We start from the raw sequence: 26,266 nt of genomic DNA, 5'->3' as shown, positions 1-26,266 counted from the left end.
CACAATTAAATGACAACAAAACGCAAACAACAAAAAGACCCGCAAGCCTAGGTGACATGGTGTGCTGAGATATTGGTGCCAATAGGTTTTTGCATGGTGGTCATCATGGACCTTCAAGATGACCAGCTTGATATATTTTGGCCAAATGGTCCCTATTAAAAGTTGAAAGCGAATGTAACGAACAAAACTGGTGGTAGTACGAAGGACCTGCAATGTAATTATGGATCTGCACAATTTCCTGTTACTTTTTGTAAATATGACGTTCTGTAGTTAGTTGTGAAAGCAGAGTTTACAATTTAACAATGACCCGTTTAATGACTGACAATCAAGATGAAATATATACCTCATACATGAAGCAGCAGTAGAACCATTACGGTCAAGGTGTCCAATTGATAAGACCTTTTCACCAAGTAACTTTATTATTAATCCAAGTTAATCATATATCTCCGTTTTTATAGGGGTTTAATATCGACATTTTAGTGGTAATTTCTCAGGCTATGTTGATTGTTTGCAAGTTATAATACATTTTGTTTCCTTTGCCCATAATATTTCACAAGAATTTGTCCTCGCCTTATTATATTTACATAGTGATATCCCCCCAAAAGCTACTCCTCGCAAATGTGTATCACATTAACGGGACAGACCCTAGTTTCAGCCCCTGACAATTAACACTAAGTTTAGTCAAACTACAAACCTGTAACACATTTGGATAAAATTATAATAGAGTGGAACATGAGTCTGTGACTTTGAAATGGTGAAATATCCTCTAAAAAATTGACTAAAACACGACTCCATAACTGCTACCTGTCAGACGCACGTGTGTTTTTAAAAATATGAGAAATACATTTTGTGATATTAAAAACACCAGGATAACCAAAGACACGTCGAATTTACGGAAATGGATAAATAATAGTGAAAAATATGCCTTAGTATTTAGAAACTAGGGCATGTCCCTTTAAGGTATTATCTACGTGCATAGGACTATTAAAAACACTAGACATAGAATAGACTATAACAACTTCCCATAAGTTAGCCACCATAGCAGTAACATAAACATACATACATATGAAGAGTCCACAAGAAAAACCTGTGATGTCACATTTTCAGTAAGGCGATATCTATTAATTTTAAAGTTTAAAACTGCAATCGTGGACTATTTATAACCTAGAAAGCATAATTTACCAATAGCGTTTAATGGCCTACCATAATTATAGGTTTTTAATTTGACATACACCACCGTTATAATACTGACTATCTGCTTGGACATCATAGGTTATTCCCTTGGACCCTTCATATACAAACAAGGGTACACACAATACGGAAGTTGACCAAAAATAAAAAAGATAACAAATAATACAAATAAATACAGTAACTCGAATTTTGCTTTTACATTTAAAAGAAGAAACCGTTCCATAAATATTGTAATTAAGTTTATAATAAACATACCGTGATAAATATGAATACACTTGTTTCCGTTTACATTCAAACAGGTCTTTAATTCTAATACTATGAAATCCACAATAGCCTTAGTTCAATTCCTCAACTATATATTCACCCATACTACCTTCACCATATGGAAAGAAAGAAATGTTTTATTTAACGACGCACTCAGCACATTTTATTTACGGTTATATGGCGTCAGACATATGGTTAAGGACCACACATATTTTGAGAGGAAACCCGCTGTCGCCACTTCATGGGCTACTCTTTCCGATTAGCAGCAAGGGATCTTTTATTTGCGCTTCCCTCAGGCAGGATAGCACAAACCATGGCCTTTGTTGAACCAGTTATGGATCACTGGTCGGTGCAAGTGGTTTACACCTACCCATTGAGCCTTGCGGAGCACTCACTCAGGGTTCGGAGTCGGTATCTGGATTAAAAATCCCATGCCTCGACTGAGATCCGAACCAATACCTGCCAGCCTGTTGACTGATGGCCTAACCACGACGCCACTGAGGCCGGTCCCTTCATCATATGGAGTTCAGAATATGTAAATTATATTCTAATTTAATTAATACTAATTATCTAAAACAGAAATCCTATTCTGTGATTCAAATACAAGCAGTAAATCGCATTCGTCATCCAAAAACAGAGTAGCATTTCAAGTTAACACTTACCATTACAGAACAACCTATACACAGTAATAGTCAAATCAAAATCCCAATCCACTGAGAATACAGAAAGTCATCCATATGCTGCGACCAACAACAGAGTAGCATTTCAAGTTAACACTTACCATTACAGAACAACCTATACACAGTAATAGTCAAATCAAAATCCCAATCCACTGAGAATACAGAAAGTCATTCTTATGCTGCGACCAACAACAGAGTAGCACTTCAAGTTAACACTTACCATTACAGAACAACCTATACACAGTAATAGTCAAATCAAAATCCCAATCCACTGAGAATACAGAAAGTCATCCATATGCTGCGACCAACAACAGAGTAGCATTTCAAGTTAACACTTACCATTACAGAACAACCTATACACAGTAATAGTCAAATCAAAATCCCAATCCACTGAGAATACAGAAAGTCATTCTTATGCTGCGACCAACAACAGAGTAGCACTTCAAGTTAACACTTACCATTACAGAACAACCTATACACAGTAATAGTCAAATCAAAATCCCAATCCACTGAGAATACAGAAAGTCATTCTTATGCTGCGACCAACAACAGAGTAGCACTTCAAGTTAACACTTACCATTACAGAACAACCTATACACAGTAATAGTCAAATCAAAATCCCAATCCACTGAGAATACAGAAAGTCATCCATATGCTGCGACCAACAACAGAGTAGCATTTCAAGTTAACACTTACCATTACAGAACAACCTATACACAGTAATAGTCAAATCAAAATCCCAATCCACTGAGAATACAGAAAGTCATTCTTATGCTGCGACCAACAACAGAGTAGCACTTCAAGTTAACACTTACCATTACAGAACAACCTATACACAGTAATAGTCAAATCAAAATCCCAATCCACTGAGAATACAGAAAGTCATTCTTATGCTGCGACCAACAACAGAGTAGCACTTCAAGTTAACACTTACCATTACAGAACAACCTATACACAGTAATAGTCAAATCAAAATCCCAATCCACTGAGAATACAGAAAGTCATTCATATGCTGCGACCAACAACAGAGTAGCACTTGAAGTTAACACTTACCATTACAGAACAAACTATACACAGTAATAGTCAAATCAAAATCCCAATCCACTGAGAATACAGAAAGTCTTCCACATGCTGCGACCAACAATAGAGTAGCACTTCAAGAAGAAACAAAAACAACGATTAAAATGACAGCATTCTGAACTCGATGATGACCCGTTGTAATCATTCCCGGAAACCTTTTCTTTTTGCGAACTTCATTTGCTATATTTAAGTCAGTAAAGTTTACAATCTGATCACACGGTTATGTATTAAGCATTTGAAAACTTATTTCATCAAAGAAAGCAGATTTAATCTAACAATCTAACCTTGGCTTCTACTCCTGATCTCCGGTGTTAACACCATAATTGGTTGTGTTTATCGCAGCCTTATAATCAAATTAATTCATTACAGCCTTACGTTCAAATGAATTCATCACAGAAGAACGTACTAAAGTAAATGTCGTGCATCATAAACGTAACCACTTATTAGTCAGTGGATGATTGTAGGATGCCTCGTAGATATGGAGAATTCTTGAGATCATACAAACACATACGTTTCGTTAGCCCTGTTGATGGACTTTCCTTGTCCAGGTCTTCATACAGACGAGCCACATCTTCGAACATCTTAACCAGTTTTCCGTAAGGTCCTTGTTCGGGTGTACTCTCAGAATTTTCTTAAAATATATAATATACACAATCCTGACTTAAACACAGTATGTAATGCTGCTCAGTGGCCGCAATCAAGCATCGAAAGGTTACATATGCCGAGAGTGGATATAGATGAATAGAACAAAATGTTCCATTACATTCATTACAATGCAACGTCATTTCATTGGGCCAGTCGTAGCAATGCGAGTTAAATAATTTCTCAATGGACGTACAAATAACGTCAGGGAACCTAACATCTGATGACCTCACTTTATATTGGCACTTACTGTGTTTACAAACAACACAAAATTAGAAATAAAATATGAACTTAGGTTCTTATTATTAGTAAATACATTTTAAATTTAATTATACGGATCGTCAGTTATTTCTTTTATATTCATCTGCGTAGAAGAAAAAAACAGTCATCCACAAACTTATGTGTGACCACAAAAATACTGAGAGAGGAAACCCTCTGTCGCCACTTCATAGGCTACTCTTTTCGATTAGCAGCAAGGGATCTTTTATATGCACCATCACGCAGACAGGATAGTACATACAACGGTCTTTGTTAATAGTATAATTGCTGACATTTTCCAAATGGTTTCTAAATGTTGTTATAAATGTTAATTATGTTTCATATTATGAACACATCCCTGAACGTACTTGACAAATCTTGATAAACTCTGATAACTTGAACAACTGGAACCAGAATTCTCTGTACTCTGCTAAAACCTCGATTCCGTTTGTTTGCCGTTATTTTCTCTTGATAATTTAGGGGACGGGAAGTAGGTTAGTGGTACAGCGCTCGCCTGATGCGCGATCGATGTAGCATCAATTCCCGTTCGTCTAATGGGCTATTTCTCGTTCCAGCTACTGCTCCACAACTGGAGTAACAAAGACCATGGTATGTATTATCCTGTCTGTGGGATGGTGCATACAAAAGATTCCTTGCTGCTAATCGAAAAGAGTAGCCCATGAAGTGTCGACAGCAAGTTTCTTATCTTAATATCTGTGTGGTCCTTAACGATATGTCCGGCGCCATATAACCATCAATAAAATGTGTTGAGTGCGTCGTTAAATACAACATTTCCTTCCTTCTTGATAATTTCAGGTAGTCACAATGACAAACTCAAATACAACTACGGCTTTAAGATAGTCACAATGACAAACTCAAATACAACTACGGCTTTAAGATAGTCACAATGACAAACTCAAATACAACTACGGCTTTAAGGTAGTCACAATGACAAACTCAAATACAACTACGGCTTTAAGGTAGTCACAATGACAAACTCAAATACAACTACGGCTTTAAGATAGTCACAATGACAAACTCAAATACAACTACGGCTTTAAGGTAGTCACAATGACAAACTCAAATACAACTACGGCTTTAAGGTAGTCACAATGACAAACTCAAATACAACTACGGCTTTAAGATAGTCACAATGACAAACTCAAATACAACTACGGCTTTAAGGTAGTCACAATGACAAACTCAAATACAACTACGGCTTTACCAAAAAATCTCCAAAGAACAATATTTTATCGTCATCGATTTTTAAACTAATCAGATGAGAGATGCCTAATCCTAAAAGCGTGAATACGGAAGACTATGCATTTATACCTGGCCAAGATTAGGTGTAAGAGACATCAAGATTGAACGATGTCTGTTTGTGGCAAGAAAATGAAACAGAATAATCGATTCCAAAATTTAAAATACTCTCAAGCTTGAGTCGTATCTGTAATACAACTGAATGTGTTGCCCACTAAAACATTTAAATTGTTTAACCATAGGTGAAACGCTCACCTACGACAATTGTGAACCTGCCTACATCAATTTTGAACCGACAGTATTTGCAAACAATTAATATAACTGAATGAAGTTGATTAGATCTCTGTTTGTAATTTTAATTCCTGAAGTTGGTGTAGTATTTTAGAATGCGTGCCAATTAGAATATCTGCATATGTCGTGATTTATTAGTCCGCATTGATGGTTATCTGGGCTGCACAATATGTGTAACGATCATGGCTGTACAAAGTAATGGTACCTTATTTAATTATATAATATATTACCTTGTAACGGAATCGATGATCGTTGTGAAGACTCATCATCTTCTGATGTTGTACTGGTTTTCCTTTTAGTTTGGTCATCATCATCCTGAAACAAGTAAAATGATCAGAATAACTTTGATATTCAATTCATTCATAAAGACGTTGCAAAATAGTACGTTGTGTATATGTGAATTATCGGACTAACACCTATACCAGGCGATTGGTTTGTGTACACATTTGACTAATTGAAAACATATTTTATTGCATAACCAACAAAAGGAAAAACAGGCTTTGGTGTGACAATAGTAAAAACTGAGTTGCGGTCAGTATAATGATATTATGGAAAACTTTACTGGCATATAAAATATATTTACTTGCCCATATTTGTTTTGTTAGTTTACCAATTGTGCAATCTAGGTTTTTTAAAGTCTTACCGGTGTCGTTGGCCCTGTAGATACATTTTCTCTGTTCATGCGTTTAAACATTTCAACAAACTCTCTAAACATCTTGGCCACTTCTTTATTTTCGTAATTTCCTTAAAAGTAATACACACATCCGTGACTAGATCATTATGAACATGTTTGTATTCATATTTCTATGTATGTAATAGTAAAACCCGACATACATAAAATATATTGATATTCATACATCAACACATGCATACATACATACATACATACAAACATATATACAAACATATATACATACATACACACATACATATATACCACGTAGATTGTAGGCCCCATGCATGTGGTTGAGTTAAAGAGCATCCTCTTTATGGATGCCTCAATAGCTCAGAGCGGATCGTGGTTAGTCTTGTAATTTGCGGGCGATTCGGTGCTTTTGGTTCGAGTCCCAGCAATGGCATGGGACAATTTGTGAGGTCAGAAAGGAGTTAATTATCCCCTGCGCCAGTGCATTAATATGTATGTTGTAACCGTCAACCTCGACATACATACAATATATAGATATCCATACATCAATACATACTAGCCAGTGCCAGGTCTCCCCAGTTTCATGCACGTAAGCGGGATCGACCGCGTAGATTGTAGGCCTCTCATGCATGTGGTTGAGTTAAAGAGCATCCTTTTATGGATGCCGTAATAGACCAGAGCGCATCGTGGTTTGTCTTGCAATTTGCGGGCGGTTCGGTGCCACAGGTTCGAGTCCCAGCAACGGCATGGGACAATGTGTGAAGCCAGAAAGGAGTTAATTATCCCCTGCGCCAGTGAGTTAATATCTATGTATGTAGCCGTCAATCTCGACATACATACAATATATAGATATTAATACATCAATACACACATACACACACACACATACATACATACATGCATACATACACACACACATACATAACATACATTACATACTAGGGTACTTCAAAAGTTCTCGGCCTCACCCGGAAACAAGAGGCGTAATTCCCATTTTGGGACATAACTGTATACTATGAAGCCTTATATCACTGTCCATAAAAACTCAACTGTTTTTCGTCATTTCTTTGCTGGCGATGCCCTTTGAAAATCAGTAGGTGAGAGGGAAACCAAAAAATGGACCACAAAGAAGCCAGAGCTGTGATCAAGTATCTGCAAAAAAGAGAATGACCCCAAAGGAAATCCACGAAGACATGGTCAACACATTTGATCAGTACTCCCCTTGCTATTCAACTGTAAAAATGTGGGTTGCTGAATTAAAGCAGGGCAGGGAGAGCAGTGAACATGACCCACGGTCGGGACGCCCAAAATCAGCGACCACGGACCAGCAAGTGGAGGCCATTCCCTGCATGATCATGAATAATAGATCATGGGCATCAGCGCTGGCTCAGTTCACGCTGTTTTGATTGACATCTTGGGGATGAGCAAACTGTCTGCAAAATGGGTGCCACGAATGCTGACACCAGATCAAAAGTTGAACAGAATGGAAAGTTCGATGACACTTTTGGCTCGTTTTCAGGCTGATCCAGCCAAATTCCTCAGGAGATTTGTCACCCAGGATGAGGCATGGGTTCACCACTTTGATCCCGAATCAAAGAATCAAAGCAAACAATGGACACACATCGGTTCTCCGCCTCCCCAAAAGTTCAAACAATTGGCATCTGTCGACAACGTGATAGCTTCTGTGTTTTGGGGCAGTGACGGAGTGCCCATGACTGACTTCTTGCAAAAGAGTAAAACCACTAATGGAGACTACTATGCATCAGAATTGCGACAGCTGAAAGAAGCAATCAATAAAAAAGGAGATGAAAGCTTCGAGCTGGCGTGTTGACGCTTCAGGACAATGTGCCCGTCCACACAGCACAGATGGTAGTGGCAGAAGCAGCCAAATGTGGTTTCGAACCGTTGCACCATGCATCTTACTCACCCGACCTGGCACCGTCTGACTTCTATCTGTTTCCAAAACGGAAATCCCACTTGTGTGGTCGCCATTTTCAGTGACGAGGTGTATCTGGAGACTCAATATGCGACCCTCCGCGAAGGGATAAAAAAGCTTGAACATCGGTGGACCACGTGCAATGAAGTTAAAGGAGACTATGTTGAAAAATAATGCAAGAACAATCTTTCTCCTGTGAGGTTTTCTGGGTGAGGCATACATACATATATACATACATACATACATATATACATACAATATATAGATATTCAAACATCAATACATATAAAAATACGCGCGCGCACGCACACACACACACAATACACACAAAACTACATGCATACAAAAATACATACATTCATACATACAAACAATACAAGTCCGAAAACCATTCGAATCTGGGTGTTTTATCATCCTTAAATACATAATATTGTTTTAATAATATATTTATCATGCTGCCATTCACATTTTGGTAGTTATAGTATTGAAATATACCTGGTAAAAAATAAAACTCGCCCGTTTTACATTTTACATATCTGTGTGATATTGTCGGTCATTTATTTTGCAAGGCGACTTGCTATTGGTCGAAGTAAGGCTTGCACCGAACTTGCATATATATATATATATATATCGGACTCATCAACACTGACAGGTAGAGTATTCCAAGGTGTGTTATTGCTGCTAGTCTATATCCGACTTATCAACACTGTCAGGTAGAGTATTCCAAGGTGTGTGATTGCTGCTAGTCTATATCCGACTCATCAACACTAACAGGTAGAGTAGTCCAAGGTGTGTTATTGCTGCTAGTCTATATCCGACTCATCAACACTGACAGGTAGAGTATTCCAAGGTGTGTGATTGCTGCTAGTCTATATCCGACTCATCAACACTGACAGGTAGAGTAGTCCAAGGTCTGTGATTGCTGCTAGTCTATATCCGACTCATCAACACTGACAGGTAGAGTATTCCAAGGTGTGTGATTGCTACTAGTCTATATCCGACTCATCAACACTGACATGTAGAGTATTCCAAGGTGTGTGATTGCTGCTAGTCTATATCCGACTCATCAACACTGACAGGTAGAGTATTCCAAGGTGTGTGATTGCTACTAGTCTATATCCGACTCATCAACACTGACATGTAGAGTATTCCAAGGTGTGTGATTGCTGCTAGTCTATATCCGACTCATCAACACGGACAGGTAGAGTATTCCAAGGTGTGTGATTGCTGCTAGTCTATATCCGACTCGTCAACACTGACAGGTAGAGTATTCCAAGGTGTGTGATTGCTACTAGTCTATATCCGACTCATCAACACTGACATGTAGAGTATTCCAAGGTGTGTGATTGCTGCTAGTCTATATCCGACTCATCAACACTGACATGTAGAGTATTCCAAGGTGTGTGATTGCTGCTAGTCTATATCCGACTCATCAACACTGACATGTAGAGTATTCCAAGATGTGTGATTGCTGCTGGTCTATATCCGAGTCGTCAACACTGACAGGTAGAGTATTCCAAGGTGTGTGATTGCTGCTAGTCTATATCCGACTCATCAACACTGACATGTAGAGTATTCCAAGGTGTGTGATTGCTGCTAGTCTATATCCGACTCATCAACACTGACAGGTAGAGTATTCCAAGGTGTGTGATTGCTGCTAGTCTATATCCGACTCATCAACACGGACAGGTAGAGTATTCCAAGGTGTGTGATTGCTACTAGTCTATATCCGACTCATCAACACTGACATGTAGAGTATTCCAAGGTGTGTGATTGCTGCTAGTCTATATCCGACTCATCAACACTGACATGTAGAGTATTCCAAGGTGTGTTATTGCTGCTAGTCTATATCCGACTCATCAACACTGACATGTAGAGTATTCCAAGGTGTGATTGCTGCTAGTCTATATCCGACTCATCAACACTGACAGGTAGAGTATTCCAAGATGTGTGATTGCTACTAGTCTATATCCGACTCATCAACACTGACATGTAGAGTATTCCAAGGTGTGTGATTGCTGCTAGTCTATATCCGACTCATCAACACTGACAGGTAGAGTATTCCAAGATGTGTGATTGCTGCTAGTCTATATCCGACTCATCAACACTGACAGGTAGAGTATTCCAAGGTGTGTGATTGCTGCTAGTCTATATCCGACTCGTCAACACTGACAGGTAGAGTATTCCAAGGTGTGTGATTGCTGCTAGTCTATATCCGACTCATCAACACTGACAGGTAGAGTATTCCAAGGTGTGTGATTGCTGCTAGTCTATATCCGACTCATCAACACTTGCAGGTAGAGTATTCCAAGATGTGTGATTGCTGCTGGTCTATATCCGAGTCGTCAACACTGACAGGTAGAGTATTCCAAGGTGTGTGATTGCTGCTAGTCTATATCCGACTCATCAACACTGACAGGTAGAGTATTCCAAGATGTGTGATTGCTGCTAGTCTATATCCGACTCATCAACACTGACAGGTAGAGTATTCCAAGGTGTGTGATTGCTGCTAGTCTATATCTGACTCGTCAACACTGACAGGTAGAGTATTCCAAGGTGTGTGATTGCTGCTAGTCTATATCCGACTCGTCAACACTGACAGGTAGATTATTCCAAGGTGTGTGATTGCTACTAGTCTATATCCGACTCGTCAACACTGACAGGTAGAGTATACGAAAGTGTGTGATTGCTGCTAGTCTATATCCGACTCATCAACACTGACAGGTAGAGTATTCCAAGGTGTGTGATAGCTGCTAGTCTATATCCGACTCATCAACACTGACATGTAGAGTATTCCAAGGTGTGTGATTGCTGCTAGTCTATATCCGACTCATCAACACTGACATGTAGAGTATTCCAAGATGTGTGATTGCTGCTGGTCTATATCCGAGTCGTCAACACTGACAGGTAGAGTATTCCAAGGTGTGTGATTGCTGCTAGTCTATATCCGACTCATCAACACTGACATGTAGAGTATTCCAAGGTGTGTGATTGCTGCTAGTCTATATCCGACTCATCAACACTGACAGGTAGAGTATTCCAAGGTGTGTGATTGCTACTAGTCTATATCCGACTCATCAACACTGACATGTAGAGTATTCCAAGGTGTGTGATTGCTGCTAGTCTATATCCGACTCATCAACACGGACAGGTAGAGTATTCCAAGGTGTGTGATTGCTACTAGTCTATATCCGACTCATCAACACTGACATGTAGAGTATTCCAAGGTGTGTGATTGCTGCTAGTCTATATCCGACTCATCAACACTGACATGTAGAGTATTCCAAGGTGTGTTATTGCTGCTAGTCTATATCCGACTCATCAACACTGACATGTAGAGTATTCCAAGGTGTGATTGCTGCTAGTCTATATCCGACTCATCAACACTGACAGGTAGAGTATTCCAAGATGTGTGATTGCTACTAGTCTATATCCGACTCATCAACACTGACATGTAGAGTATTCCAAGGTGTGTGATTGCTGCTAGTCTATATCCGACTCATCAACACTGACAGGTAGAGTATTCCAAGATGTGTGATTGCTGCTAGTCTATATCCGACTCATCAACACTGACAGGTAGAGTATTCCAAGGTGTGTGATTGCTGCTAGTCTATATCCGACTCGTCAACACTGACAGGTAGAGTATTCCAAGGTGTGTGATTGCTGCTAGTCTATATCCGACTCATCAACACTGACAGGTAGAGTATTCCAAGGTGTGTGATTGCTGCTAGTCTATATCCGACTCATCAACACTTGCAGGTAGAGTATTCCAAGATGTGTGATTGCTGCTGGTCTATATCCGAGTCGTCAACACTGACAGGTAGAGTATTCCAAGGTGTGTGATTGCTGCTAGTCTATATCCGACTCATCAACACTGACAGGTAGAGTATTCCAAGATGTGTGATTGCTGCTAGTCTATATCCGACTCATCAACACTGACAGGTAGAGTATTCCAAGGTGTGTGATTGCTGCTAGTCTATATCTGACTCGTCAACACTGACAGGTAGAGTATTCCAAGGTGTGTGATTGCTGCTAGTCTATATCCGACTCGTCAACACTGACAGGTAGATTATTCCAAGGTGTGTGATTGCTACTAGTCTATATCCGACTCGTCAACACTGACAGGTAGAGTATACGAAAGTGTGTGATTGCTGCTAGTCATAAACTCAGTTGCGACATCGTGTCACGGTCTGTGTTTAGTCACACTGACAAACTGACCCTATTTTTAATGTATTATGATTTCTTACCTGGAATATGTTGCGTCTCATGCACTTAGTTAATAGGTAAGATAATACAGTGAAAAGCAACCGAAGATAAATTACTTTTTCAAAAGGTTAATAATAGTGACTTTTCAACAAAACGTGTTCACTTTATGCTTTAAATTATATATTTATATAGTAAAAAATATTTGTTAATTTCTTTCGTATTTTATATTTTTACTACGACTGTTGACATTTATGCATTTCTGTTTAGTTGTAGTTTTCAATGTAAATTATTTCATGTACTCTTATTTACCTGTATATAACAGTCACCTGTCGATAATGGCCACTTTTGGAAGGTCCCTTTAGTTGTTATATACAGGTTTCATGACACACATACACCACACACACACACACACACACACACACACACACACACACACACACACACACATATATATATATATATATATATATATATATATATATATATATATATATATATATATATATATATATATACACATACACATAATACATTACCATGTAACTGAATCGATGATGGCTGCAAAGACTCACCATGTTCTGATGTTGTAATGGTTTTCAATCTAGTTTGGTCATCATCATCATCCTGAAACAAATAAAATGATCAGAATAACTTTGATATTCAATTAATTTATCAAGCCGTCGCAATATAGTATGTTGTGTATATGTGAATTGTCGGGCTAACACATATACCTGGTGATTGGTTTGTGTACACATTTGATTGATTGATTTTTTTTTTATTGTATAACAAACAAAAGGATTGGGCACAAGTTTGCGAACTTACTATGCTCTCTCTCTCTCTCTCTCTCTCTCTCTCTCTCTCTCTCTCTCTCTCTCTCTCTCTCTCTCTCTCTCTCTCTCTCTCTCTCTCTCTCTCTCTATATATATATATATATATATATATATATATATATATATATATATATATATATATATATATATATATATATATATATATATATATATATAATATTATGGGGACAATTACTTAATTATAATATAATAGTAATATATACATATAAAGTGTGTATACAAATGCATTTTACTAACAATCAAATTGAGGACAAGAGGGTATTATGTGCAACAGGATTTTACTTGCAACTTTACAAAAACCCGAAAAGGATTAAGTAGTCTGTCTGGTGCTTCCATTTGGTTCTCTGGCAATGAAAATATGTGTTTTACCACACGAATTGAGTTTCTGAGTCAACCATTGGCTGATATATTGACCATATTCGTTTTCGATGGTGGTCATTTTGAATTTTGCTAATAATAAAATAAAATCCCCCAAAGATAACCGAGTGTCATCAAATGTATTCATGTGGAGGCTCAGATATACCAGAAAGAGCAATAAAACATTGTATGTTTCCAAAACCCACCCAATCTCAAAACCTCCATTCTGCAACTATTTGACGATCGTTGATGCATACGTCAATTCTGGAGTGTTGTCGTTTTACGTTTGCGTAGTTATGAAATTTTGAAAGTATGTGAAAAAACATATCACATACTTTTATTACATCAAATACACTTCCTATTTAACGATAAAATCTGTTATTCAATTAAGCTTATACATTAATCCTTTGTATCAATATCTTTGGATATATCACAGTGATTCCCATAGCTTTGGTATATAATTTGTAGGAAGGTCTACTCACCTTCCGTTTCTTTTTCAAAATAATGGTTTCAAGTGAATTGATTTCCATTTAGCAGAAAATGTTCATGAACGATACGATATGTAGAATAATAGTTGGAGAGAATACCCTATTTATTTATACATGCTTTAACAATCCACCACTTATTCCATCGGGACCACGTGCTTTATTGAGATGTAACGGTTAATTATGCCGACTGTTTCTTGAACGATTATATTGAATAATTCTAGTTGATTCATGCATCATTTTCAAAACGCGAATAATTGAGAATCGAGAAATGTAAATGCTATATTTGTTTATACAGTTCAACAATTATTCCTCAAAATGGATATTTGAAAAATGAGGAAACGATCTAAATGCAAATTGAGCAAATATCCGTTATGCGCACAACTCATTTCCTAGTGACATGATAACATATAGCAATGCCAAGGTTATAATGCTAGCAACGGAAGTGTTATCAGGCAGTGACTTAATGACACTTGGAATGATCATGTAGGGGTTATCAGGTCACGTGAAGAACGGTTGCATGATAAAATAATATCCCGCGTCACTGTAATTGACACCGTTTAATGATTTTAACATCGATTGTGAAGCGATTACACTCATATTTAACGTTTGTTATAAAGCACACTTTGTGGATAATAAATACTCCCCTCGTGTCTTGTGATATCATAATTTATCAGCACTCATTGATAAAAGTATAAACTCGTGCTGGTAAACAAATTATAACATTCGCGGGAATACCATACGGATTAAAATCAAAACTAGTTTGGAAATTGTAATAGGTGGTACATAAAGCATGGTCCTTCTCTCCACGGTCGGTTATGAAATAATGATGTCTTTGTGCAACATGTTAGTGTGAATCTCCATCTTGAATCCAGGCAAGAATCAATGCTAGTTCCTATGAGGCATACCGAATTTCAAACTCGTACCAAGCTAACATGTTACATTATTAACCACATGCTGGATGAATATAGCAACATGTTGTTGTGAATCTCCATCTTGAATCCAGGCAAGAGTCAATGCTGGTTCCTATGAGGCATAACGAATTTCAAACTCGTACCAAGCTAACATGTTACACTGTTACCCACAGGCTGGATGGAAATAGCGCACATGCAACAATAATTGCACGTGCATTTTATGAAGAATACTGCTGAGTGTATCAATAGAAAGTGGTGTATTTTTTGTCAATTTCAACAGAATCGGTGCCACAAATATAGACATCAAGAATTGTTCTTTGCATTTGCTTATTACGTACAAACTAAGCGCTGAATTTACAAATCCTGTTTTTGACTTAGACGCGTGTAACTACATATATTCACAATGGTGAAACACCTGTACAAACTAAGCGCTGAATTTACAAATCCTGTTTTTGACTTAGACGCGTGTAACTACATATATTCACAATGGTGAAACGTGTTTAAGCGAAACAGGCTTCGTAAATAGTGTTCGATGTGACAACAGTAAAAACTGTGTTGCGTTCAATATGATGGTATGATGGTAAAATGCACTGGCATATATAATATATTTACTTGCCCATATATGTTTTGATAGTTTACCCATTGTGCCATCGAGGTTTTGTAAAGTATTACCGGTACCATTGACCCTGTACATACACTTTCTCTGTCCACGTCTTCAACACAGTCTCTTATAGTCTTGGTCACTTCTTCATTTTCGGAATTTCCTTAAAAAGTAATACACATAGTCCTGACTAGATCACTATGAACATGTTTGTATGTATATTTGTTTGTATATAAGAGTAAAACCCGACATACATAAAATATATTGATATTCATAGATGAACACATACATACATACATACATACGTACATACATAAGTACATACATACATACATGCATATCCATCCATCCATACATACAATATATAGATATTCACACACACACACACACACACACACACACACACACACACACAAAATACACAAAAAATATATACATACATACATACATACATCAATACATACATACATACACAGCTCAGAGCGTATCGTGGTTAGTCTTGCAATTTGCAATTTGCGGGCGAATCGGTGCCACAGGTTCGAGTCCCAGCAACGGCATGGGACAATTTGTGAGGCCAGAAAGGATTTAATTATCCCCTGCGCCAGTGCGTTAATATCTATGTATGTAATAGTCAACCTCGACATACATACAATATATAGATATTCATACATCAATACATACATATATAAAGACAATAAAAGCAATACAAACAATACAATTCCGAAAACCATTGCAATCTGGGGTTTTATTAACCTTATATACATACTACTATATACATATACTGAAATATACCTTAAAAAAGAAAACAAGTAAACCAAAAATCCCGCCCGTTTTACATTTTGTGGTGACCAAGATAAAAATCGGTTCTTTTTTCAATTAGGCCATACATGTGTGTATATATTTACATTTTCGTTGGAAAAAAAGAGTTTCTGTTCTTTAAAAACATATTTGGTTAATATACACTCGTGTCAGTTAGATGCCATCTATTTTACAACTCATGTTTGAAAAAACAAAGCCAAAACAAAAAACGTATGCATCTCGCTTTCAGTCATTACGAAAGGAAATGTTTTATTTAACAACGCACTCAACACATTTTATTTACGGTTATGTGGCGTCAGTTCAGTCATTAGATACATGTTCAAACAACTGGCATGAGCATTGGTATCTAACGGACACTTGCATAGTATTATATAGGGATGAGTGTGTCTGTGTGTGCGTGCGTGTATGTGTGTGCGTGCATGCGTGTGTGGGTGTGTGTAGTGGGTGCGCGTGTACGTGTACGTGTGTGTGCGTACGTGTGTGTGCTGTGTGTGTTGTGCGTGTGTGTGTGTGTAGTGTGTGTAATGTGTATGTGTAGTGTATGTGTGCGTTCGTGTCTGTGTGTGTTATACGGGCTGTACCACAGTTTCAGATCACGTCACAAAAACGTACGAATTGTACCAACAGGTGTGTGTATCAGATTAGGAAATATGAATATTGTAAAATGCTGGGAAGGATGGAAATGGTTTATTTAACGACGCATTCAACACATTTTATTTACGGTTATATGGCGTCGGACATATGGTTAAGGACCACACAGATATTGAGGGAGGAAACCCGCTGTCGCCAATTCATGGGCTACTTTTTTCGATTAACAGCAAGGGATCTTTTATATGCACCATCCCATAGACAGTATAGCACATACCACGGTCTTTGATGTACTAGTCGTGTTGCACTAGCTGGAGCGAGAAATAGAAAATGCTGGTTGACGCCTTAATATAGGTGTCATCCTGTTGGCCAGTCATAAAACTGTTTATTTTTACAGCAATAAAAATATGTTTAAACCAGATTAGCAGCATGATAAAGACAATCAACCCAAATAAGTGAATATCTGTATAGGCCTATGTTGGAATTTTAAAAGGAAATATGCCTCGAAATATTGTATTCTGCGAGTTGCCATAGTTACGGAAGTTGTGGACGACTGTCAGTATTTTCCGGATTTCTTTCGGTATTGTGGCGGAACGTAACCCAGTGGTAAACTGCTCGGTTGATGCGCTGTCGGTCTTGGATCGATCCCCATTGGTGGCCCATTGGGCTATTTCTCGATCCATTCAGTGCACCACGAACTAGTAAATCAAATACCGTCGTATGTGCTATCAAGATCCCTAGCAACTAATAGGAAAAATGTAGCGGGTTTCCTCTTCAAGCCTATCTGTCAAAATCACAAAATGTTTGACATTTATTAGCCATGATTAATGAATCAATGTGCTCTAGGTGTGTCGTTAAACAAAATAAACTTTAATATATTTATTTTTTGGTATTAGCGAATCATGTCATCTAGTGATAACAAAATACACCATTCCTTAGACTTCACTACAAGCATCAGCAATACGTAACATGTACATCTAGTGATAACAAAATACACCATTCCTTAGACTTCACTACAAGCATCAGCAATACGTAACATGCACATCTAGGGATAACAAAATACTCCATTCCTTAGACTTCACTACAAGCATCAGCAATACGTAACATGCACATCTAGGGATAACAAAATACTCCATTCCTTAGACTTCACTACAGAATCAGCAATACGTAACATGTACATCTAGTGATAACAAAATAATCCATTCCTTAGACTTCACTACAAACATCAGCAATACGTAACATGTACATCTAGTGATAACAAAATACACAGTCCTTAGACTTGACTACAAGCATCAGAAATACGTAACATGTACATCTAGTGATAACAAAATAATCCATCCCTTAGGCTCCACTACAAGCATCAGCAATATGTAACATGTACATCCAGTGATAACAAAACACTCCACTACAAACATCAGCAATACGTAACATGTACATCTAGTGATAACAAAAGACACCATCCCTTAGACTCCACTACAAGCATCAGCAATACGTAACATGTACATCTAGTGATAACAAAATACTCCATTCCTTAGACTCCACTACAAGCATCAGCAATACGTAATATTTACATCTAGTGATAACAAAATACTCCATTTCTTAGACGTCACTACAGACATCAGCAATACGTAACATGTACATCTAGTAATAACAAAATACACCATTCCTTAGACTTCACTACAAGCATCGGCAATACGTAACATGTACATCCAGTGATAACAAAATATACCATTCCTTAGACTTGACTACAAGCATCAGAAATACGTAACATGTACATCTAGTGATAACAAAATAATCCATCCCTTAGGCTCCACTACAAGCATCAGCAATATGTAACATGTACATCTAGTGATAACAAAAGACTCCACTACAAACATCAGCAATACGTAACATGTACATCTAGTGATAACAAAATACACCATCCCTTAGACTCCACTACAAGCATCATCAATACGTAACATGTACATCTAGTGATAACAAAATACATCATTTCTTAGACGTCACTACAAACATCAGCAATACGTAACATGTACATCTAGTGATAACAAAATATACCATTCCTTAGACTTGACTACAAGCATCAGAAATACGTAACATGTATATCTAGTGATAACAAAATAATCCATCCCTTAGGCTCCACTACAAGCATCAGCAATATGTAACATGTACATCTAGTGATAACAAAAGACTCCACTACAAACATCAGCAATACGTAACATGTACATCTAGTGATAACAAAATACACCATCCCTTAGACTCCACTACAAGCATCAGCAATACGTAACATGTACATCTAGTGATAACAAAATACATCATTTCTTAGACGTCACTACAAACACCAGCAATACGTAACATATACATCTAGTGATAACAAAATACACCATTCCTTAGACTCCACTACAAGCATCAGCAATACGTAACATGCACATCTAGTGATAGCAAAATACACCAGCAATACGTAACATGTACATCTAGTGATAACAACATACTCCATTCCTTAGACTTCACTACAAGCATCGCAATACGTAACATGTACATCTAGTGATAACAAAATACACCATTCCTTAGACTTCACTACAAGCATCAGCAATACGTAACATGTACATCTAGTGATAACAAAATAACAGAATTTCATAGAACAGAAATACAGAAACATCCAACGAATAAAATTAAAATTTATATGACAACGATGTATATTCTTATTGCTGTTTCACAAGTTACTTCACAAAATTTAATATTAACCAGAATGATGATTTCAAATTTTGATTAATGGTTTCGGTGTTTACAAGGGCAGTGCTTGACGATCGCCGGAATCCGTATCTGTACTCGTATTGGTACATGTTGCTATGGTTTTATAGATACATTTGTATGATCACAGTAACTACAATCGATGGTGCATTGTTTATCATCATGAATTTGTATGTGGTAATTTTATGGTCAAACGGCCCAAAGCCCCAAACTGCAATATAGTACCATGGGGTACAATTCTTGAGTTGAATAAGACATTTTACACAGACTATTTACAGCATACAAAGCCGGCCTGGAAGTGAAGACTTTGCTGATCATAAAGAATGACTTGCTACCCATACCAATACCCATTGTTGAAACGAACTCAACATTCAAATGTACCCGAGAAGTCAGTCTTGATTGTTGACGGACAGGAATGGTCCAAAACACAAAATGGTTGAGAAATATGCTGACATGTGGTATTTGATCGATACAAGTATCTGTTAAACAAAGTACATGCACAAATGAGAGATATACAAACCCGTAAGAAGGAAGCCAATGCCTCATACTGAACAGAAAGCAATGTAAAACTAATTTCCTCTTTGAAATTTTACAACAAAAAACACAAAAACTTTGCATTGAATGCACAATGGTTGTGCGGTTTCATCGAGGACGATGCAGTGTAAAGAAGTAACACTGAGTAGAATGTTGAATAACTAAAGACCAAGCACGAGGAATCTGATACTAGAATAGTTCAAAACTATATGACTAAATATTGCTGTGCATATTAGTGAGGCACTGATATCTTGTTGCTTTTTTTTTTTTTTTTTTGCTTTTTCACATATCAAATATCCATGTAACAACTGGACAATTTTTGACAAACCAGTCCTATAAATATAATATTGGAAAGCACACCTCTTAGTACCAGAATGAGAACAAATAGGAATGCTTTAGACAGTTAATTTGTAAAGTGTATAATCTAACAGTAGAAAGAAAAGAAAGAAATGTTTTATTTAACGACGCACTCAACACATTTTATTTACGGTTATATGGCGTCAGACATATGGTTAAGGACCACACATATTTTGAGAGGAAACCCGCTGTCGCCACTACATGGGCTACTCTTCCGATTAGCAGCAAGGGATCTTTTATTTGCACTTCCCACAGGCAGGATAACACAAACCATGACCTTTGTTGAACCAGTTATGGATCATTGGTCGGTGCAAGTGGTTTACACCTACCCATTGAGCCTTGCGGATCACTCACTCAGGGTTTGGAGTCGGTATCTGGATTAAAAATCCCATGCCTCGACTGGGATCCGAACCCAGTACCTACCAGCCTGTAGACCGATGGCCTACCACGACGCCACCGAGGCCGGTATAATCTAATAGTAGACTGCGGAGACAAAGTACGAAATGTTCCACCTTGCAAATCAAAAGATCCATAACGTGGTGTCCGGAGATGAGCCTGCTTGTGTCATGTCATTACCATACAAAGCAGGCTTACGTGTACCACTCTATTCCTTCCATCACCTTCAGCAGTGGATGGACTCGTATGGATGAATAACCCATGAATGCCATCTGATTTTGCTTCCAGTTTGTGTTAAAGTATTAGAAAGATTGCTGCTTTTGTTAAATAACCCTTTCATTAATACCCATAGATGCTAAAAGGCTCTTATCATAATAGTCGATAATAACGTATGTATTATTAGATAGACTACGTTTTGGACGGTATATTTCCACCCTTTGCAAATAGTTATGATATGGCGGCCATCTTGAATCATACCACGCATTAGTGGAACTCATTTGTGTTGTATGCTGCGATAAATTCTTGTATTTATAGCAGCAAATAATGCCCTTCATACGACTTAGATGTTGATTTTATGTCAAATGGTCACCATTTTGTGTTCCGCCATCTTGTTTTTCTACTTTCTGACATAAAACTAAAATTTCAAATTTTCAACAAACATTTTTATAAATTAAATGTATTCAACATATATGTTAGTGCCAATACGAATCTTATAAAGATCGTTGGGATACCAGTTACGTACTTTTTATTAGGCAATTTTCCGCCATTTTGTTTTGGGCCATTTTAAACTATAAAACGTAATATCTCGGATGACCAACATATTTGATTTTTTGATTCAGCATACCAACAATAGGTTAAAATCTATGTTGGACCAAATCGTATATTATATGATATATTGTAGAAAAACATAACATATTTACTCTTGTCGGAGAATAGTTGAGTATACTGATTTAATTGGCCATCAGTCGATTATTCCATTATTACCAGTGGTCTAGTCTGTGCTATCATTCCTTGCTACCAATAGGAATACTGTAGCGGGTTTCCTCTTTAAGGCTATCCGTCAAAATTACTAAAGGGAATGTTTTTATTTAACGACGCACTCAACACATTTTATTTACAGGTATATGGTGTCGGACATATGGATAAGGACCACACAGATATTGAGAGAGGAAACCCGCTGTCGCCACTTCATGGGCTACTACTTTCGATAAGCAGCAAGGGATCAATTATATGCACCATACCACAGACAGGGTAGCACATACCACGGCCTTTGATATATCAGTCGTGGTGCACTGGCTGGAACGAGAAATAGCCCAATGGGCCCACCGACGGGGATTGATCCCACACCGACCGCGCATTGAGCGAGCGCTGTACCACTGGGCTACGTCCCGCCCCCCAAAATACTAAATGTTTGATTTCATTAGCTTAGCTTAGTAACTGGTTTAACGTGTCCATATACCACTAGGGTTTCGAACACGCCTATCCCGAGTCCGGCCTCCATTAGCCGATGATTAATTAATGTGGTGGTGTTAAACAAAACAAACTTTAAGATATTAGCGGATCTTGTCATCTAGTGATAACAAAATACACCAGCAATACGTAACATGTACATCTAGTGATAACAAAATACACCATTCGTTAGACTTCACTACAAGCATCAGCAATACGTAACATGTACATCTAGTGATAACAAAATACACCAGCAATACGTAACATGTACATCTAGTGATAACAAAATACACCATTCGTTAGACTTCACTACAAGCATCAGCAATACGTAACATGTACATCTAGTGATAACAAAATACACCAGCAATACGTAACATGTACATCTAGTGATAACAAAATACACCATTCGTTAGACTTCACTACAAGCATCAGCAATACGTAACATGTACATCTAGTGATAACAAAATACATCAGCAATACGTAACATGTACATCTAGTGATAACAAAATACACCAGCAATACGTAACATGTACATCTAGTGATAACAAAATACACCATTCGTTAGACTTCACTACAAGCATCAGCAATACGTAACATGTACATCTAGTGATAACAAAATACACCATTCCTTAGACTTGACTACAAGCATCAGAAATACGTAACATGTACATCTAGTGATAACAAAATACACCAGCAATACGTAACATGTACATCTAGTGATAACAAAATACACCATTCCTTAGACTTGACTACAAGCATCAGAAATACGTAACATGTACATCTAGTGATAACAAAATACACCAGCAATACGTAACATGTACATCTAGTGATAACAAAATACACCATTCGTTAGACTTCACTACAAACATCAGCAATACGTAACATGTACTACAATATTTGAATCCCCAGAGGCCCATACCCGGCCTCTACGCCTAATGTGGTCTTTTCTACTTTAATTTTCTACTTTAAATCAGACATTATTTGAACAGCTGTAAGCCGTCCACCTTTTACATTATTCGGGGTGCGTACAGGAACGTAAATGGGTGTATTAAAAAAAAGAGTAAAGTTTGTTTTATTTAACGACGCCACTAGAGAACATTTTTTTTTTTTTTTTTAATCTTATCATCGGATATTGGACGTCAAAGATATGGTCATTCTGACACTGTTTTTAGAGGAAACCCGCTGTCGCCACATAGGCTACTCTTTTACGACATGCAGCAAGGGATCTTTTATTTGCGCTTCCCACAGGCAGGATAGCACAAACCATGGCCTTTGTTGAACCAGTTATGGATCACTGGTCGATACAAGTGGTTTACATCTATCCATTGAGCCTTGCGGAGCACTCACTCAGGGTTTGTAGTCGGTAGCTGGATTAAAAATCCCATGTCTAGACTGGGATCCGAATCCAGTACCTACCTGCCTGTAGACCGATGGCCTAACCACAACGCTACCGAGGCCGGTAAAATGGGTGTATTTACAGTTACTGCTAGCTATCATGCAAACTATATGTAACCCGATAACATCTGGTTACACATCACTGCCTACACTTCCTGATAACATCTACTAGTTTGACAGCCAAATGGCGTAATGTGAGAGTACTGACATAGGTGAAGAGGAGAGCATAGGGGTCAGACCCTCTCCCCAATCACACCGTTTTGACCACCACATTGTATATTTGCTACGTTTATGTAAGCCTGGGCTACGTTCAGCTAGTAAAACAACCTCCACCAAAAATAGGTTAAAAATCTATGTTGGACCAAATCGTAAAACAATGTCCGTACATGTCACTTCTCGAAAGCGGGACCTGTCTAATTACCTTACCTGATGTCATGGTGACTTGTAAGCTTTGTCAATTCTTAACTTGAAATCTCTTCTTTAACTTGGACGGTATTTTAACCAGCTGTCAGCTATAGTGGCTGATCGTCTATATTACACTGAGTGTGTACATGTGTTGTTAGTTACCACTATTACCGTGACAGTTATCGATTAACAAGGAGTTGAAGTCCTGCCGTTCATATTGTTGTCGTTGAGATTGTGTATCCGTCATGCTCGAATGACCGAATAGAACTGCGTACTGTAGATAGTAGACTTGCTACTTGTTGAAATTGAGGTGAAGATCCATTCGGTAACAAAGACGGGCCTAAGATTGTTATCGGAGGGGGTGGGGGGGGGGTGTAACTAAATCAAAATAATAACACACAAACAAATAAACTCACCAGCGCTGTGATATTTTATGTCTGCACTTTGCAATGTCAAAATTATTTATGATATCGTTGTAACCGTTCCCACGAATCCAGTGGCGTAGCCGGGGTGGGGGGTGGGGGTGAGGGGGGGGTGGCTGGGAATCCCGGAATTGTTTTACCTTTTCGCTTATTAATAACATTAAAAAGGTTCCTGTATCATATCCCACTACACAGGTGCACCCCCCCCCCCCCCCAATATAGCCCGAGTACTCTGACTGTAAGAGAGCTAGACGGACATTTGGACAGTTATACGCTCTCATTACAGTCAGAGACCAACCTATGTATTTTTTTGGCAATTCCTGACAACCAAAAAGATGGCAAAGATTCCCGCTCTAATACCACACCAATCCTATGTTTGACGTCAAATACCTTTACATCGATCATTTTCGAGAACTACTAAAAAAAAAATCCACATATTAATCACTAATACACATACTACAGAAAGAAATCCGACAGCACCCACATTCAGCTACGCTTCGTGACACTCCGTCGCCATAATTACAAAGCTCGGCGATCTATTTCGAGACGTAGATCACGTGATCGCCCACTGGGCGATTCCGCCTTGTGCAGCAGTTGCAGGGGCCGTCTCATACCAAGCGACGTTACAACAGATTAGTTTCGTTTTGTGTTTCTGCGATGGAATGTGCATGCTGTAAAGAACGTTTCGAGGATAAAAATGGACGGTTGCGTAGAACAGGAATGTGTATACAATTCAAAGGTGGGCCCAGTGCTGCAAAGACATTAAGTGATGTTTTTGATGTAACTGTCACTCCCGAAAAAGAATTATTCGTCTGTCTCCAATGTAGTTTGACGATTCGTTCCTTGGACACACACACAAAAAATTGTCAACTGTGGAGATAAAATTTAGAAAAGTTAAAAAACCAGGCTCATACTTAGCCACAAAACTGCCAGCCACCCCAAGTGCCCGACAAACACCAAAGCGACAGAGAGTGGTACACACGCCAAGCAGGCACACCAGTCGTAGATCAAAGACTTTTTCACCTGGAGGAAAGGTTAATATAATGTTTCTCTCTCTCTCTCTCTCTCTCTCTCTCTCTCTCTCTCTCTCTCTCCCTCTCCCTCCTCTCTCTCTCTCTCTCTCTCTCTCTCTCTCTCTCTCTCTCTCTCTCTCTCTCTCTCTCTCTCTCTCTCTCTCTCTCTCTCTCTCTGTGTGTGTGTGTGTGTGTGTGTGTGTGTGTTACTTTTACGAGTTTTAGATTAGTGTAACTTCATTGTAACATCGCTTGGTATGAGACGGCCCCTCTAACTGCTGCACAAGGCGGAATCGCCCAGTGGGCGATCACGTGATCTACGTCTCGAAATAGATCGCCGAGCTTTGTAATTATGGCGACGGAGTGTCACGAGGCGTAGCTGAATGTGGATGCTGTCGGATTTCTTTCTGTAGTATGTATATTAGTGTTTAATATGTGGATTTTTTCTTATCAGTTAACTCGAAAATGATCGATGTAA

The 26,266-nt window shown here is 38.2% G+C and overlaps 1 protein-coding gene across 2 annotated transcripts; it reads right to left on the bottom strand.

Moving 5' to 3' along the window:
- Positions 1 to 1,841: 1,841 nt before the first annotated feature.
- Positions 1,842 to 24,584, bottom strand: LOC121368982. 2 transcript variants are annotated; one of them, XM_041493769.1, is made up of 6 exons: positions 24,375 to 24,584; positions 15,758 to 15,825; positions 13,027 to 13,078; positions 6,310 to 6,410; positions 5,897 to 5,981; positions 1,842 to 3,846 (listed from the first exon to the last, which is right to left on the bottom strand). In XM_041493769.1, exons 1-6 carry the CDS (start codon positions 24,382 to 24,384, stop codon positions 3,659 to 3,661), a joined length of 504 nt encoding a protein of 167 aa, XP_041349703.1. In that variant the 5' UTR covers positions 24,385 to 24,584; the 3' UTR covers positions 1,842 to 3,658. The 2 variants fall into 2 exon arrangements, with proteins under 2 accessions (XP_041349703.1, XP_041349711.1); XM_041493777.1 differs by having other exon boundaries at positions 15,758 to 15,807.
- Between the last annotated feature and the right edge of the window lie 1,682 nt (positions 24,585 to 26,266).

Source organism: Gigantopelta aegis, chromosome 1, assembly GCF_016097555.1.
Source record: "Gigantopelta aegis isolate Gae_Host chromosome 1, Gae_host_genome, whole genome shotgun sequence".
NCBI lineage: Eukaryota > Metazoa > Mollusca > Gastropoda > Neomphalida > Peltospiridae > Gigantopelta > Gigantopelta aegis.
The sequence above is the reverse complement of the archived record's forward strand: the minus strand, read 5'-3'. Positions and strand labels throughout refer to the sequence as shown.

Excerpts from the sequence above, each read along its gene's own strand:
- LOC121368982 (XM_041493769.1), bottom strand. Across the intron at positions 6,411-13,026 it reads CATTACAACATCAGAACATG|GAAATTACGAAAATAAAGAA; the intron begins GTGAGTCTTTGC and ends ATTACTTTTAAG. Across the intron at positions 3,847-5,896 it reads ATCATCGATTCCGTTACAAG|AAAATTCTGAGAGTACACCC; the intron begins GTAATATATTAT and ends ATATATTTTAAG.